At 45.7% G+C, this 17,407-nt stretch overlaps 1 protein-coding gene across 3 annotated transcripts in view; it reads right to left on the reverse strand.

Moving 5' to 3' along the window:
- Positions 1-16,279: 16,279 nt before the first annotated feature.
- The window catches only part of MIP (major intrinsic protein of lens fiber), a 52,528-nt gene continuing 51,400 nt past the window's right edge, over positions 16,280-17,407 (reverse strand). For all 3 annotated transcript variants that reach the window (XM_033938704.1, XM_033938705.1, XM_033938703.1), the window contains exon 6: positions 16,280-17,247. In XM_033938704.1, the coding sequence (XP_033794595.1) occupies positions 17,032-17,247 (216 nt within the window). In that variant the 3' untranslated portion in view covers positions 16,280-17,031. The remainder of the gene's footprint in view (positions 17,248-17,407) is intronic.

The raw sequence follows: 17,407 nt of genomic DNA on the forward strand, positions 1-17,407 counted from the left end.
TCTTCCCTCCCCCCCTGCTGAACCCTCCCCACACACACTTTTCTGGTCCACATTCCCACCCCCACCTCCCAGGTTTGCCCTCTCTTCCTCCATGCAGATGTGGCCTCCTGGACCTCCCTCACTTACCGAAGCAGCAGCAGCAGCAGCGCTGAAAACAGGCTGCTCACAGCCAGCCCCAGCAGGGCCTTTCCCTCTGCCGCATTGGAAGGGGTGGGGGATTACGGCTCAGGACCACTGTGGGGACAAATTTTTTTTTGCCACTTCGGCGAGAGCGCCAGTTGTTGCTTGAGTATCGATTACTCGAGATTCTACTTTACAGTTCTTTGATTTATTCACCTGGAAGCTATCTGTGAATATCAATCCCCTTCCCCGCACACACACAAATACCCTATTAGAATTTTTAGGCAATTCTAATAAGATACGACCACTCTAGTAACATAGTAGATAATAGCAGTTAGAAGTTAGCTGGCCCTGTCAGTCTCTATTCTTGGACTACACTGCTTAGGATAGAAATTTCTACAATATGTGCAGATGCTTAAAAGCTACCATATAGTTAATGAAAAGACTACACACACTTGTATTAGTCACACAATGCAGAACGGAATTTGGCATTAACGTTAACTCACACAACAGATACCAATGCACCACATATTAAAATGTATGGTAACGAAGCTATTAGTTAATCCACTGCAATATGGACTTAAGAGAGTACAATGCAAAAAAAAAAAAAGTATCACCAGTTCTGGGGCAGCATAGAAGAGTTAGAGATTTATTAATGCCCCTGACCTGACTTGCTCTCCATCCAACATTAAAAAAATATATAAATCCTTGGTTGCTTAGTGTACCTTTCCCATCCCCAAACCTTCATTATTCACCTCAAAATGTCACAAAGTAGGAGCAATGCCCAACTGCTCCTGCTTCCAATGCTACCATCATTCAAGATGGCAGCACCTGACCCCTACCACTGCGATCTGACACATTCCTAGGGGTCAGTGATAACTTGCATGCTCATTAATTACTGCATCACTGTGGTATATTTTCACAGTAGAAGCCATACACTCAGCCATCAGCAGAAGATGGTTCCACCTCATGGCTTTCTGCATAAAAGTGTACAATCCTGATGGTAGGAGGGGGTAACTTCCAAGAGGGCTGGAGGGAAAGCTGGCACTCTGTAAACTGCTCTGAGAAGTATGTTGCAAGCAGTTGCCCAATTCCAAATCTCAACTGCTTCCATGCAAAGGGGGCAAGATCCCGTGCCTCCTTGTTTGTTCAGATAGAATATGGCAACTTGATCGTCTGTATAAACAAGGATTATATGGTGGAGAAGATGATTCTGAAATGTTTTGAAAGCATTGCCTCTCGTTCGCAGTTCTAGAAGATTGATATGGAGATAGTTTGTTCATGGTGAGACTATACTTCTTGAGTATGGAGACCGTCAAGATGAGTACCCCATCCTAACATCAAAGCATCTGTTAGAAGCTTTTGATTGTTGGGGGGTGTTGGAAGGGAAGACCAAAGGAAACTATTAGAGAGAGTGACAGAGAGCTGAGATGACTTGGACTGTAGCAGACAGATGTCTCATGGCTTGAGACCATTGGGTTGACAAGAGTCCATTGTAGGACCCTAAGATGAGATGCAAATAGAGTGACATGTACTATCGACATCATATGACTGAAAAGGTGTAACATCTGAAGTGTGGAAATACATTAAGGGTGAATGAGATTGCCGACTCTCTGCTTAGGTAAAATCCTCATCCTGGCTCAAGTAACGACCTAACAGGGACAGAATGGAGTGATTGTGATACAGAAGGTGGAGAGAAGTTGCAGGTATCAACATTACTCGAGCCAAGATGAAGATTATTTTGAAAGTGAAACCTGGTGATGTCAGCTAAGTTTTTCTTGTGACCACGATGGGATTAGTTTTGCATTTTGAGAAATATTGTTAATATAGTTGTAAAACTAACTTACCAGTTTTGGTTTATGTACTGTAGATACTGAAAGTAGCCACTTCTGTTAGTCTGCGTGCAACTGGAGCCAGAGTCCAGCGGTCCCCAGTCATCCATCTCATAATGCCGTGAAATTTTATGATTGAATAGCCTAAGGTCTTAAACTAAACTATGCAAAATATTAGACTCAGATATGCATTTATTCCTGAACTAGAGCATCCAATATGAGAGGGATTCTGGCGCCAGTCGCACGCAGACTGACAGAAGTGGCTGCTTTTGGTATCTACAGTACATGGTTTTGACTCCCTTCCCACCTCACCTTTCTGGCCTGAGTAATTCTCTTCCTCTCTCTGTCATCCCTCCACCCCCATTTGTAGGTCCGGCATCTATTCCTCCCCCCTCCCAACATCCATCAATCTCCTTTCCTTGCCCTTCACCCTGCAGATCCAGCATCCATGTCCCTTCCTCTCCCCACACACACTTTTGATCCACCCCCACCCTCCCTCCATGCGGGTAAAGCTGGTATCTCTTACCGGGGCTCTCCCAAAGAAGCAGTGCTAGCCAGTCAGCAGAGGCAGCACTGTAAACACGCTGCTTGTAGCCAGCCATGACAGGACCTTTCCTCTGCCGCATTGGAAGTGATGTGGTAGAGAAAGACCCTGCTGGGGCTGACCACAAAAGGAGAAATTAGAAAATTAGCAGGTAAGGACCTTTCTTTTAGTCCCTCCAGACCAGCACAGGCAGATAAGTGGAGACTGAGAACACACTGAATTCTTACAGTACAAATGGGCTGTGCAGTCCCTCATAGTCTGTTCTCTGTCTCCAGCAGGTGGAAGTGGTAGGGCTGTGCAGTCTTCTTTTAGGCCTTGGCAGTGTCTGTTGGAAAGGTTAGGCAATGGCCTTTTTTTATCTGCCCCTATTTTCTTGTTGGGCTGAGCTGGGGTCCTGCAGGGGGCCATTCCACCTCTGGGATGCCACACTCAGGCATCCGGATGCCTCCTCCATGTCTCTATTTTTTTCTCTAGCGGAGCCTTGACTGTACGCTTGTCAAGGGGCAAAGACTTCAGTTTTTGTTTTGTTTTTTTAAATTGTCTTTATTAGCAACTGCAAAGGGGACATACAACCAGGATCAAAGTAAGCATAAAAACATAGCAGGCAGAAAAACAGCACTTGAAAACTATGACAGCAAATGTTGCACAGTGCAAGAACCCAATGGGTGGATGCCAAACACAATTGACATTTTGAAATACCAAACCCCCCAATCAACACACACAAACCCCAAGAACTCGGCCTCAGACCAACAATCAGACAGCAAACACTCCACAATCAGACCTCCAGCCATCCAAACACCCAAATGCTAACACACACTCACACAAGTGCAGCCACCCGGTGAAAAAGCAAAAACAAAAAATAGAGCAACAGTCCCACCAAGAAGAAAAATCAAGGTAAGGATTCCGTGTCCACTGGCTCCGAGCTGGAACAGACAGTTAACGCCCGTTGCCACAGAGCTTGATAGGCTAGAGTCCCAGACCTAGGGACGCGTTGAAGCTCATACTGCCCCTCCTCAGCCAAACGAGCAAGCCAGTGCGGAAAAGAGGCCACTGAGTCGTCCACCCAATGCTGCAACAGGAGCTTTTTTACCACCAAGACAGCCATGTAAAGAACCCTGCGTTGGGGAAGCGTTAGCCCTCCCTCAATCAAATCACACTGATCTCCCAAGAGCAGGAAACCATAAGACCATGGCACAGCTCGTTGAAGAATGCGCTCCAAAAAGGGAAGAACTTGCAGCCATAAGTCGGAAGAAGGACATTCCAAAAAATGGTGTGTAAGGGTACCTAAGAAACGATTGCATTTAGTACAAATTGCTCCTTCCCAAAGGCCCATACAAGCCCCCTGAGCCTGAGAAATATAAGCCCAATGCAGAATTTAAATTGCATTTCCCTAAAATCCGTGGAACCCCCCCAAGGCGTGCACAGTGGCAAAAAGATCAAGAAATGCCTTACGATCCAGGATAGTGCCAAGCTCTGATTGCCAGTGGGAAGCCAATCGATCAATAGATCCCATGTCCGATGCATTCTTCAGAATCCGATACCAGGTAGCTAATTTGTTAAAAGCAGGAGATACCTGAAAAAACTGAACATCCAAGGGACCACAGAGCCAAGCATCCCCCCATTTACGACCAAGGGACAAATAGTAATGCCGGACCTGAAGGTAAGCCCAGAAGTGAGTCTGGGGCAGTTGCCAGTGAGCTTGCAGTTGGGCAAAAGAAGGAAAATGACCCCCCCCCCCCACTGTAAGGAAATCTTGAAGAGTTCTACCCCCCTCTCTGCTCCCACTGCCGAAACCAAGAGTGGCCCACACCCGGTGGAAAGTCAGTATTTCCATACAGTTGTAACAAAAGAGAAGCTGCTGGAGTTTTCTCCTGCTGATGCCGCCACCACCACACACGCCGCAGGGGTAGAAGATACGCAAACTTAGCCCCTCCCTCCGGTATAGCCGACAACGGAGCATGAAGAAGGGACAGGACCGAGTGAGGGGCACACCAGGATTCTACCCAATCCTGGGAAGAGAATTTATAACAACCCGACCATCCTTCATGGATAAAGCGAAACAGAGCGGCGACATTATAATAGCGAAGATCAGGCATAGCTAATCCTGGCTCGCTTATGACACCAAATGAAGGAGTAAATAATCGAACAAAACAGACACACCTCTTTATCAGTAACCCAAAGAGGCACAGCCTGCAAAGGATACAGAATTCTTGGGGAGAAGTATCATCTTAGTCAAAGCCACTCATCCCCAAACACCCAACGGAAGATCTCTCCATTTATCACACAAACGCTGAATCGCCTCCAAATGACGTGTCACATTATATTGGTACAGAAGCTTGAGGTCCAGGCTTAAATACACACCAAGATAACACATCGGCCCCCTCACCGGTGGTATCTCTAGGCTCGCATGCCAGGCCTCCACCTTAGTAGACCGTAACGGAAGAAGTTCAGATTTATCACAGTTAACGCGCAGACCAGAAAGATCTCCAAAGAAGCGAACCAAAGCGAGGACCCGCCCCAGATCCCGTCGGGGTTGGTCAAGATAAAGGAGAATATCATCGGCAAAAAGATTAATGCGACTTTCCTTGTCCCCAAGGCGAATGCCCTGAAAAGTCAGATCGCCGCGAATCCTAGCAGCCAGTGGTTCGATAGCTAACACGAAAAGTAACGGGGACAACGGGCAGCCCTGTCGCGTCCCCCTTCCCAAAGCAAACAGTTCAGTAAACTGATCATTGACTAAAAGTCTGGCCTGCGGTTGCATATATAAGTTACTAATCCAATGATGAATAGAACCCTCTATGCCAAACTGACGCAGAACCCAGAAGAGATATTGCCAAGAGATACTATCAAATGCCTTCTCCATGTCCAAGCCTACAATAGCCGATTCTCCCTCCAGTCCGCGCTTGGAATGAAGGGCCATCAAAGCTTGAACCAGATTCATCGACGCATATCGACCCGGCACAATCCTGCCTGATCCTCATGGATCAACAGCGGCAAAAAGGCATTCAATCTATGCGCCAAGATCGCAGCAAAAAGTTTAGCATCCTGATTAAGGAGGGAAATAGGCCGATAAGAACCCACCTGGGCCGGGTCCTTGCCAGGCTTAGGCAAAAGCACGACGTGGGCCATATTAGGAGTCCCTAAGCCCCTGGTCTCAGAGAGCGCATTAAACACCCCTGCTAAAGCAGGAGAGACCTGATCCGACAGGATCTTGTAGTATTCAGAGCCAAACCCATCTGGGCCAGGTGCCTTAGTTAACTTGAGCTTCTTAATACCAAGCTGTACCTCTCCGGGACTAATAGGGACATTCAAACATTCCAGCTGGGCTTCTGTCAGCTTAGGGAGCGTAAGCCCCTGAAAGAAAGCTTCTCTATTAGCGTCCAAAAACGGCCGATTAGCATATAGAGATTCATAAAAGTGAACTAATTGCTGTTGAATCTGCCGTTCCTGAGTGAAACAAGTACTCTTCGGGTCCCGAGTGGACAGAATAACCTGACGGGTGTGCGGAGGCCGGACCAAATTGGCCAACAGTCTCCTGGTCTTACCCCCCAGGCGTACAATTTATACCGTTGAAAATAGATATTGCGGGAGGCCCACTGCGTCAAGATTGTATCTATCTGGCGCCATATGGTCAGCAAGTGAAGTTTATCATCCGCTGAAAGAGAAGTACTGTGACGCACCCTCAACTGTCGAAGCTTCCCCGATAGAGCCAATAACTCAGCATCCAAGGACTTCCGCTTGCGAGAAAGATAAACAATAATGAACCCCCCGCAGAAGCAGCTTGGAAGCCTCCCAATAGGTCACCGGACGAACATCTTCAGTGTTATTATGAGAACTATACTCCAACCACTGTTCCCAAACATATTTATGAAATTCGAGATCTCGATAGAGGTAACACGGAAATTTCCAATGTCGCTCCCCCAGTTCCGGTGTAAACTGAAGTTCCATGACAACAGGCGAGTGATCCGATAAGGGAACCTCCTCAATATCTATCCCAGACACCCTGGGGAGCAGAGAGGGCAATACCAACAGGTAATCCAACCTAGCATATACATTGTGGGGGTGGGAGTAGGTGCGTTCCATTGGGTGCAAAATCCTGGGTCCAACAACTGCAACTGGCTAAGCAAAAAAATTTACCCCCTTAGCTCCATGGTCCCTTGCCCCTGTCTTTGCCGGACTACAGTCCAGGGCAGGATCTATAGTAATGTTGAAGTCCCCTCCCACCAACGGCTGGTAATCTGGATACATGGCTATCTTGGCAAGCAAAGCTGAAAAAAATTTATGATTATACACATTAGGAGCGTACAGACTGCATAATAACCATTTGTGCCCCCATAATTCCCTCAACACTATAACATATCGGCCATCCTGATCTTGGAGAACTTTATGAGTGTGGAAGGGCAATTGTTTATGAATAAGGATGGCAACCCCTTGCTTCCGGGTACCAAAGGAAGATGAGCAGACCTCGCCCACCCAGTCCCTCCGAAGCTTGAGGTGTTCCGTAATGGAAAGATGGGTTTCTTGCACAAAGACGATATCAGACACCCTCCTTCGGAACCAGGTCAAAACTTTCTTTCTCTTAATAGGAGAATGAATCCCGTCCACATTTAAGGTAGCTATAGTCAACTTAGTCATTAGGAAAAAGTTCCCCAAAGGTAATAACAGGAGACAATGTAGTACAATAGACAGGCAGCCCCCCAGCTAGGCCTCCCATCCAGGAATACTGGAGCCAGAACACTCTAAAGAAGAGCACGGGACACGGAAGCAGGGCCAACCGCCCCCAAGATCGCTGCACCACCAAACACACATCTCTCTCCCCTACCTATACATACAACCGCCACACAGACCCACAGTCAATCACAACATCCACCCCCCACCCCAACCCCAACATACCCCCGCTCCCCTCCAACCTCATCCCTCCCCCCTGAGAAAAGCTTCCCCAGAGCCATCCCCAATAACCCCCAATACAAAAGAAAAAACTGAGAACAACCCCACCCCCTCCCCCAGAGAAAACCATCCCCAGAGGCACCCCCAAAAACCCAACCCCTTACAAAAAGGAAAGAAAAAAACAATTAACTGCGCTCCCAGAAACTGGAGCAACCTAATGTCCACTACTGAGCTCTCATAGACCCAGAGTCCCCCATAGCGAGAACAACTGTCAATAATACGACAGGGAAGTCTAACCACCGCTGGATGAAAAAAACAGTTCACAGGCAGTCCAGGTTGGAAAGTCGGCAACAGCAGGGAAGAAATGAAGATCTCTATGGTCCGTAGGAGACAATCCAGCCCTCAGGATCAACAGCAAAGGAAGGGCACAGCCGAAACACCAGGCCCCGTGTATCCCGGGCCGCGCAATTCACCCCCTCACGTGCCAGCAAAAACCAGACAGTACAACTCTGAGGGGCTCAGAAATACTAGCCTCCGATATCCGATATTACTCACAAGTAAATGAAGGCCGCAGAGACAAAACGCAGAAAGCAGACTGCCAAATCAAACGGCCAGGTCAGCTGCAGGGACTCCACCGTTGGCAATCGCAGGCACAGAGTCCAAATAGCGCTGTGCGGCTGCTCGGTCCGGGAATGTATGGGGCTTCCCTTCCCGCCAGATGCGCAGGGACGCCGGGTAGACGAGCGCAAAGCATACTCCCCGGCGGTGGAAAGCTGTGCAAAGGGGCGCCATTTCTTTGCGGAGGGAAGCCACGTGGAGAGAGTAGTCATTAAACAACAACAGCTTCCTCCATTCATATTCCAGCTGACCCGTCTTCATGGCTTGAAGTATTAGCTCTTTCTCTTTCCAATTAATGTATCTAGTGATCGCTGCTCGAGTACGGTTGTTATCCCCCAAGCGTTGCCCCATGCGATGCGCTCTTTCGCAGATGAATCCAGCCGCTGGCGACTCCAGACCCAGCCGCGTCAGGAGCCAGACTTGGAAAAAATGGTAGATATCTTGATCTGCCCGGAGCTCCGGAAGACCCACCATGCGTAAGTTGTTTTGGCGCTGGCGGTTTTCCTGGTCATCCAGTCGGCTAGTCAGTGCGGCCACCTGAGACTGCACGGTGAGCACGCTATTACGATCCTGTAGCGCCGCATCTTCCCCATCAGAAATGCGCTATTCCATCGCTGCGATGCGATTAGTTTGGGACTCAAATCTCTCATTAATGCCCTCCACAGCGGACTGCAGTTTATGCCAGGCACATGCTGCGATTGCACAACTGACATCGGAGAGAAAGCTTATGGGCCAGCAGTGTGTAATCGTTGTATGCGCATGGCCCTTTTGGAGTTGCAACAGAGCAGGGGGGAATTAAATGGAGGTGGCTAGCAGCAGGTTGGCTTGGGGGCAGGCAGACAGGGAATAGAAAGGGACAATTGTTGGACCTGAGTGAGTGAGTAAATAAATAAAAATAGATAGATTTTTTTTTTATTATTTTTTTTTGGGTAGGGGGATGTACAGTCAGAAGGAAGTGCAACCAGAGACTCATGAAATTACCAGCCAACAAAGGAAGGAAAAATGATTTTATTTTCAATTTAGTGATCCAAGCGGGTTTTGCTTCCGTTTGGATATTCTGCAAATGTTTAACACAGTTCAAGTGCTTGGAGTGCTATTGTTGTTTCGATGCTGCTCGTCTTGAGACAGGGCTCATTGTGTTTTTCCTGTAATCTGTATGTTATAAATAAAGAATTACAAAAAAAAAAAGTATGTCAGTTTTGAGAATTTATATGTCATCTATATTTTGCACAATATTTGTCAATTTTTCTATAGTTGTTACTGAGGTGACATTGTATATTTTAAAGTCATCTGCCTTGACATCTTTGAAAAAAACTCAAATATAAATGATAATTAACATTTTTTCTGCATACAGTGTGCTTTGTGGGGGTGTTTATGTTGTGGTTACCATTATGTATTAATAAATTATCAGTGTGTATATGAAAAATGGATGGAAGAAATTGCATTACAATTAGTACTATTATTATGGGGTGGGTCAGGGGTGGGGCCTGGGGCAGAGCTTGGGCAGGGGTACTCAGTTGATATTTGTTACGACTTAGGGGTTACTTAGCTTGAAGAAGTTGAGAAACTCTGATGTACACAATAAGGCTACAAAACAGGGAAATTTAAGTTACATACACAGTTAAACTGAACCTGAATCTGCCAAAGCAGATCAAATCTGGACTTCATTCTCCAACCTATCCATCCCAGACACAAAAAAGCTACTATCCAAATTGTCCATGCGCTGCAGCCCCCTAGACAACTGTCCCTCTTATCACTGTTGTTCCTTAACAGATCGCCAGCTGGATTAACAACCTCCTAAATAATACCCTTAATCAAGGCCACTTGCCAAAAACAATGGGTAAAATAGCGCTTACCCCTATACCAAAATCACCAAAGGCAGATCTCTCCTCAGCCTCAAACTATAGACCCATCACAGGCATACCCATCCTAACAAAAATCATCGAGACCCACATGTGCAAGCAGCTCACAACCTACATTGAAGAGCACTCATGCCCCCACCCATCCCAATTCGGATTCAGTCAGCAGCACAGCACAGAACTTCTCCTCCTCACCTTGATCACAAAAACCAAGCAACTACTCAGTACAGGAAGTCAAGCAATATTCCTCCAATTTGACATCTTATCAGCCTTTGATTCAGTAGACCACCACCTACTACTAACAAAACTGTCAGAAATTGGCATAACAGGCACAGTGCTAAAATGGTTCTCAGATTTCCTGCAAAACTGAACGGAGAGAACTCCAACCCCTGGAAAGCCATCTGTGACGTGCCATAGGGCTCCCCACTGTCCCCCCATCTCATTCAATCTCTTCATGAGCTCTCTCGGTAACATCAAGTTTGAAGACGAGAGCATATTATCCTATGCAGATGACATCTTTCTCCTTATTCCCATAACCAACAATCACTCGGACATCACCAACAAAGTCTCACATAATATAGAAAGAATCCAAAACTGGGCAACTACTAACAAATTAAAATTAAACTCAACTAAAACCAAAGTTCTATACTTCCACACACCCCAACAGACAGCATCAACAAGATCACTCTTCGATTGGGCAAGACCCTCCCTGTAGAAGAATCCTCCAAAATCCTAGGTTGCAACCTGGACTCCACACTTACCATGGAACCACAAATCTCCAGTCTCCGAAAGAAATCCCTCTATACCTTCAGACAACTAAGGCTAATCAGACCATACTTTCACCAACACCACTTTGCCTTAGTTGTACAATTGATGATACTACCACAACTGGACTACTGCAACTCCATCTACATGGGAATCAACACCACTCTGATTCACAAAATGCAACTCATCCAAAACACCACTGTCAGACTAATCTTCAACCTGAGAAAATATGACTTGATTACAGACTTCAATCAGGCAACTGCACTGGCTACCTATCCAATCGCGCAATAACCTTCAAAACTGCATGCATCATTCACCGTATACTTTACGGAAACTCCACAGCTCCTCTCATTCAATTCTTTTCCAAAGTATGGTCTACTTCCCGCAGAACCCTCAACAGAATACTTCTAAATTTCCCTTCCACAAAAAATCTGCAATACAAACGTGTTTTCCTCTCCATGCTCACCTTTCTAGGCGTAAAAACTTGGAATGACCTTACTGAAATGACCAGGACAGAACCTAACTACACAATATTCCAGAAGAAACTGAAAACTCATTTATTTGACACTTAATCACCTGTATCCTCTCCTCCTTCCTCACCCTCCTCTTTAAATCGCCTTGAGCCTACCTAAGTATGAAGGACGCAAAAATAGAAGATTAGATTAAACTGGAGAACAAAAGCCTCAGAACCCCGTCGGGAAGGAAACCCTCCTCAAACTAGAAAAGGGTAAATTAATTTATCGGCAAAAAAAAAAAAAAAAAAGCCAGAAAACGTCCTGATCATCGCACACACACTCCTTATCTTAAATATTTAAAGCAGGTATTTAACAAAACTTATATTGACTTATTATGGCAAGATGAGGTTCTTCCCACGATGGGCAGCTGCTTCAGGAAATTAGTGCCGGCACTCATTCACGCGCCAGACCCCACGACTCCACTCCAGACTCCCACACTTGCAGGGCTACGAAGTCACATGCAATTCACTGCCCTCGGTCCTCACACGCCGCTTCACACGCTCAGCGATCAAGGTCTCACCCCTCCCCCTCTCTCCATCCATGACCCAGGACCGTCACGCTCTCCATCAAACTCCTTCCCCAACCATCCATCCTACCTCCAAACTCACACTGCAAACCAGTCGCCATCTCCCGCCGATTTTCTTCTCCAGCGCCCCGCCCCCCTCTGACCTGACTTCCCTCGCGCTCTCCCCGGGCCGGAAGCAGAAGATGTGTCAAAGGGGTGGGGGGCGGAGCGCTGGAAAAGGGAAGTGGTGGGCGGCTTCTCCCAAACAAACTGGAAAGTTGGGGTTTGGGGAGTGTAAGACCGAGGCAGGGGGGGTTCAGGTTTGCGAGAGGGAGAGAGGTATTAAATCGAGATGGTCTTGTGTGAGTTATTGCGTGTCTGCGGGAAGGGGGAGGTAAAACGCGGACCTCACGGATCTTAACTGCACGACCTTAAAAATCTGAGGTCCGTGCCACTTTTAGTCTCAGCATAGGGAGGGAAAAGCATTAGGATCCGTCGGAGCTAAACTGTCATAGACATAGAGGTCTGTCAGAGCCATCACCTATGCTGAGACTAAAAGTGGCACGGACCTCAGATTTTTAAGGTCGTGCGGTTAAGATCCCCTTGTCTGCTTCTTCCCGTTTGCTTCTCACCGCACAGTGAGACGTTGATGCCTCGGGACGGCTTCGGCCTCAAAGTGTTCCTTTGTTGGGGTTGTCTGGGAACTGTCTGGTTTGGAGAAACGGGCGCAGGACCCAAATCAGAAATCTCTGAGGACTTCCTTCCAGCCCTAGTTTACCATAGCCTTGCCTGTGTCCACCAAAGGGCATCGCAAAGAGCCTCACCTACCAGGTGGGGTCACTATACCCCCAATTTCAAAGTCCACCTGCCGCTCCTCCTAATTTTACTGAAGGTGTTTGGTCTGGTGGAATTCACCGTATTGGGTTTGAGGGGGCAGGGTCTGTTGCACTCCCCATTGCTTTTTGTTCACAGTGGATACCAGCCTGGTGGGCTGAGAAGCGCATTGTGAGGGTAAGGTAATGTAGGGCAGGTAGTCTTTGAGGGAGAACCGGGCTTGACAAACCCCAGGCGTCGGATTTATATACCGTCTACACCTAGATCAATGGTCTCAAACTCGTGGCCCAGGGGCCACATGCAGCCCGCCAGGTACTATCTTGAGGCCCTCGGTATGTTTATCATAATCACAAAAGTAAAATAAAACAGTTTCTTGATCCTATGTCTCTTTAGCTATAAATGACAATATTATTATTAAGACTTAGCCAAAAGGAAAGATTTATAAACTATAAAGAGTTTTACCTCATGCAAAATTGTCATTTCTTTAATAAGACATTAACTATTTTTTTTCTGAGGCCCTCCAAGTACTTACAAATTCAAAATGTGGCCCTGCAAAGAGTTTCAGTTAGAGACCACTGACCTAGATGGTTTCCATATAGACACAATAAAGAAGACAGAAGAGCTGGCAGAGCATATGGGCAGTACTGTGAGAGCTACAGTACATGGCTCCTTCTTCCCCCCTAGCTAATATACACCCAGTTCTACTCTCTTCCTGCAGTAACCCCCAGTTTAATCTCCATCTTCTTTCTCCTTGGTGCTTTTTGGAAGAAGTGGAAGAGGAGAACAGCTGCATGTGTAGCAGTAAGCTTTCACTCTGCCATGTGATTTGATCCTCTTGGGATGAGCCCAGCAGGCAGAGTCAGTGCAGTTTGACAAACAGCTTTGATTTTCCTCTTCTGTTTCTGCCTAAAAACTGCTGAGATGATGGGGAGAATGGAAGGTGGGGTTTGAGAGCCAGCTTCAATGCTATGGCTGCTTGGATGGAGGAGGCAGTTGAATGGGCCATAGTGGGGTGTGTTGAGGTGATTGAAATGCTTTATGGGGCTATGGGCTGGGGAGTTCAATCAGATAACTATTGTGTCTGTGTACTAAGGGGGGGGATTGAGAAAGCTGCATCCCACAGTTTTCTCACATCCCTCCCCCCTCAGCACACAGGGGTTTTAAGAAAGACTCAAGAGCAATGGGTATGTGTGTTAAGAACATAAGAATAGCCTTCCTGGGTCAGACCAATAGTCCATCTAGCCCACTATCCCATCTTCGTGGAGGCCAATCCAAGTCACAAGTACCTGGCAAAAACCCAAATAGTAGCAGCATTCCATGCTACCATCCCATGTCTGACCAAACAGCAGACTATGGAAATTTCCTCCAGGAACTTGTCCAAACCTTTTTTAAAGCCAGCTACATTAACTGCCAGAGGATGTGATAAGAGTAATTTGTTCCAGAGCTTAACTATTCTGAGTGATAAAACAATTCCTCCTGTTGATTTTAAAAGTATTACTCTGTAACTTCATCGAATGTTCCCTAGTCTTTGTAAATCCTGATACAGTAAAAAATAAAAATAAAAAATCAATCCACTTATACCGGTTCTACATCACTCAGAATTTTGTAGACTTCAATCATATCTCCTCTCAGCCGTCACTTTTCCAAGCTGAAGAGCCCTAACCCCTCTAGTCTTTCCTCATATGAGAGGAGTTCCATCCCCTTTATCATCTTGGTCACTCTTCTTTGAACTTTTTCCAGTGCCGCTATATTTTTTGAGATAAGAAGCCTAAGGAGACCAGAACTGAAGGCAATACTCAAGGTGAGGTTGCACCATTGAGCAATACAGAAGCATTATAACATTCTTAGTCTTGTTAACCATCCCTTTCCTAATTATTCCTAGTAAACTGTTTGCCTTCTTGGCAACCACTGCACAATGGGTGGAAGGCTTCAGCATATTGTCTATGATGATGCCCAGATCCTTTTCTTGAGTGCTGACCCCCAAGGTAGTCCCTAGCATCCGATAACTATGATTTGGATTATTCTTCCCAATGTGCATCACTTTGCATTTGTCCACATTAAATTTCATCTGCCATTTGGATGCCCAATCTTCCAATTTCCAAGGTCTTTCTGCAGTTTTTCACAGTCCATATACGTTTTAACAACTTTGAACAGTTTAGTGTCATCTGCAAATGTAATCACCTCGCTCATAGTTCCAATTTCTAGATCATTTATAAATAAGTTAAATAGCACCAGTCTCAGCACACCACTATTTACCCTCCTCCACTATAGCCATTCAATCCTACCCTCTGTTTTCTGTCCAATAACGAGTTCTTAATCCACAGTTGAACTTTGCCTCCTATTCCACGACTCTTAATTTTCTCCGGAGCCTCTCATGAGGAACTTTGCCAAAAGCCTTCTGGAAATCTAGATACACTACATTAACCGGCTTGCCTTTATCCACATGCTTATTCATACCTTCAACCACGTCAAGCAAATTGGTGAGGTAAGACCTCCCTCAACTGAACCAATGCTGACTCTGTTCCTGAGAGAGGGATAGAGAATATGAGAGGGAAGGATTTGCTGGTGGATGAGGAAGGAGAGAGAAAAGAAATTAGGAGTGTCCACCATGGAGGAAATACAGAAGAAAAATGAGATTATGAATGGTAGCAGAAGGGGCCCTGCACATTGTTGATCAGGAGATTCTTCAGCAGTCCTGTTGGTAGGATAGGACTAATTTATACATTTCAGAAGTCAGGTTTGTTTTTCTGCTCCCCCTCTGCAAAACAAAGAGGGATTGAAAGCAGGGCTATTTCAACCTATGGACCATAACATAACATTTAGTTAGTTTTATAGCATATCCTCTCCAGGAGCCCAGAATGGGTTACAAGGATACATACACAGAGTCTTCAGGATCAATGACACATAAGCTACAGGAATTTATATGTACACTTCCCCCTCCCGATTCGCGGTTTTAAGACTCACAATTTTGATTATTTGCAATTTTCTAAAACCAGAGTTACCCCCACCTCCCTTCTGCCTCCTGGACCTCCCCGGGCCTTACCTGGTGGTCTAGCAGGCTTTCGGGGCAGGAGCAATCTTCCTACGTTCCTGCCCCTGTGCAGATCACTCATCCAAAATGGCTGCTGTGAGTGCCTGTCATAGTCTCAAGAGACTACTTTGTCCCTGAAGTGGTTATCTGGTCACTTTGGATACCTTTTAGGCACTTATACCTGATTTTAGATCGCCTAAGTCACAACATATAAGTTTCATCTAGGAAGCCTCGTCAAACTTTTGATTTTCCCTGCAGTACGACTAAGTCTAGGTCGGCCCACATCCCACCCTAACCACTCCTCCAAAAATGTCCCTTTCAGCTTTGGGCGCACAGCGGGATTTGGAGGCCTAAAAAGTCTCTGGCTATGTCTAAAAACCCGTTTTGATTATCGGCACTTGGACAACTTTAGATCATCCAAGTGCTGACTTGGGCGGGTTTTTAGATGTATTTAACTTTCGATTATGATAATGTTTGCTGGTAGTTGTCCGCCCCTCCTATCCACCCATGCCTCTTTCCGTGGACTGTGCTGATTGCTATCACCAGCAACTGATCTCACGTAAATTTGGCGAACCTCTATGAACCTCATTTGCTGGTGCGGTTCTTTGAAAATGGCTCATCTTTTTTAAATCGTTAGGCTTGCGGTCACTACAGCGACTCCTTGGATTTTACCGGTGATATTAGAGAATCCAGCCTTGATTGAATCTCCTGTTATACCAGTGGTGTGAGTAAAATAACTCTATTATTTATTTATTTAGTTGCTCATTTATTTAGCCCATCCTCCCAATATGTTCAAGACATGACAAACATAACATGATTGACAATATAGACATCACAAAATAAAACATATTAACACTATGCAGCATCTGTAAAATTCTGTGGAACAGCACTCCTCTCTTCCTCCTGACATCCTACCATTTATATATAACTGTAGAAACACTGGTTGAAAAGAATTATTTCACAGCGATAGCCTCTCTCTTTAGATGATGGAATCTCAATATTAATGCATGTTTAATTGTACATATTTATTTTCAATCCTCAAAGTTGCCCTCACTACATATTTTCTTCAAGGAAGTACAAATAACTTTATTTTATTTATTATTACAATTTTACTTTTCATATTATTTAAACATTACTAACACTGGATAAGCAAACTGGTATCAACAAAAAATATATAGCCAGATAGATCTAGAATGTGGAGAAAGAATTAAGTAAACACCTCTGAGCTGTCTAATGTATGATTTAGGGATTGAGTGAAACAATACTTTTTGCAGTACAAAGTTCTAAAAGCAATCCCATTTCTGTCTTTAGCTCTTTGTGACCTTGAAAGATTTTGTGCACACAAACTCAGTCTGTAAGCTCTCTAGGGCAGGTGAGGGAGGAAGTAAGGGAAAATGCCAGGCATCACTTGAGTAGTTCAAGGACCAGATGGGGGTTGGGATTTAAAGGAGAAGAACCAGTGACACATAAATGAGGACACAAACCCTGAAATCCTCCAGCCCCCGAGACCAGCAGCACTGGCTAATTGTTGTCACGTTTGGCTGTCTGCTTGGCACGCATGACGTTCTGCGTGATAGTGGAGAGGGAGGAGCGTGACATGCTAGCTGTCTCCACAATCTCAATGTCTTTGCAAGTGATACAGGCCATGAGCTTCTCCCGTGAGGCGCTGGAGGCAATGAAAAACTCATAGCAGACACCGGCGAGCACAGAGCCCAGCATAGGACCAATCCAGTACACCTAGGAAGTGGACAAGAAGTGGAAAAGTAAGACTAAGGGTAACATAGAGCAACACTGAGTGTAGATAGCTATCTCCTGGAACAGTGTCTCACAGTGATGCAGCTTTTTCCTTCTGTCTGTGAAGCCTATTCTCTTCATGTATCCTAGAAAAAGCTCTTCA

This window comes from Geotrypetes seraphini, chromosome 3 (genome assembly GCF_902459505.1).
Source record: "Geotrypetes seraphini chromosome 3, aGeoSer1.1, whole genome shotgun sequence".
Lineage (NCBI taxonomy): Eukaryota > Metazoa > Chordata > Amphibia > Gymnophiona > Dermophiidae > Geotrypetes > Geotrypetes seraphini.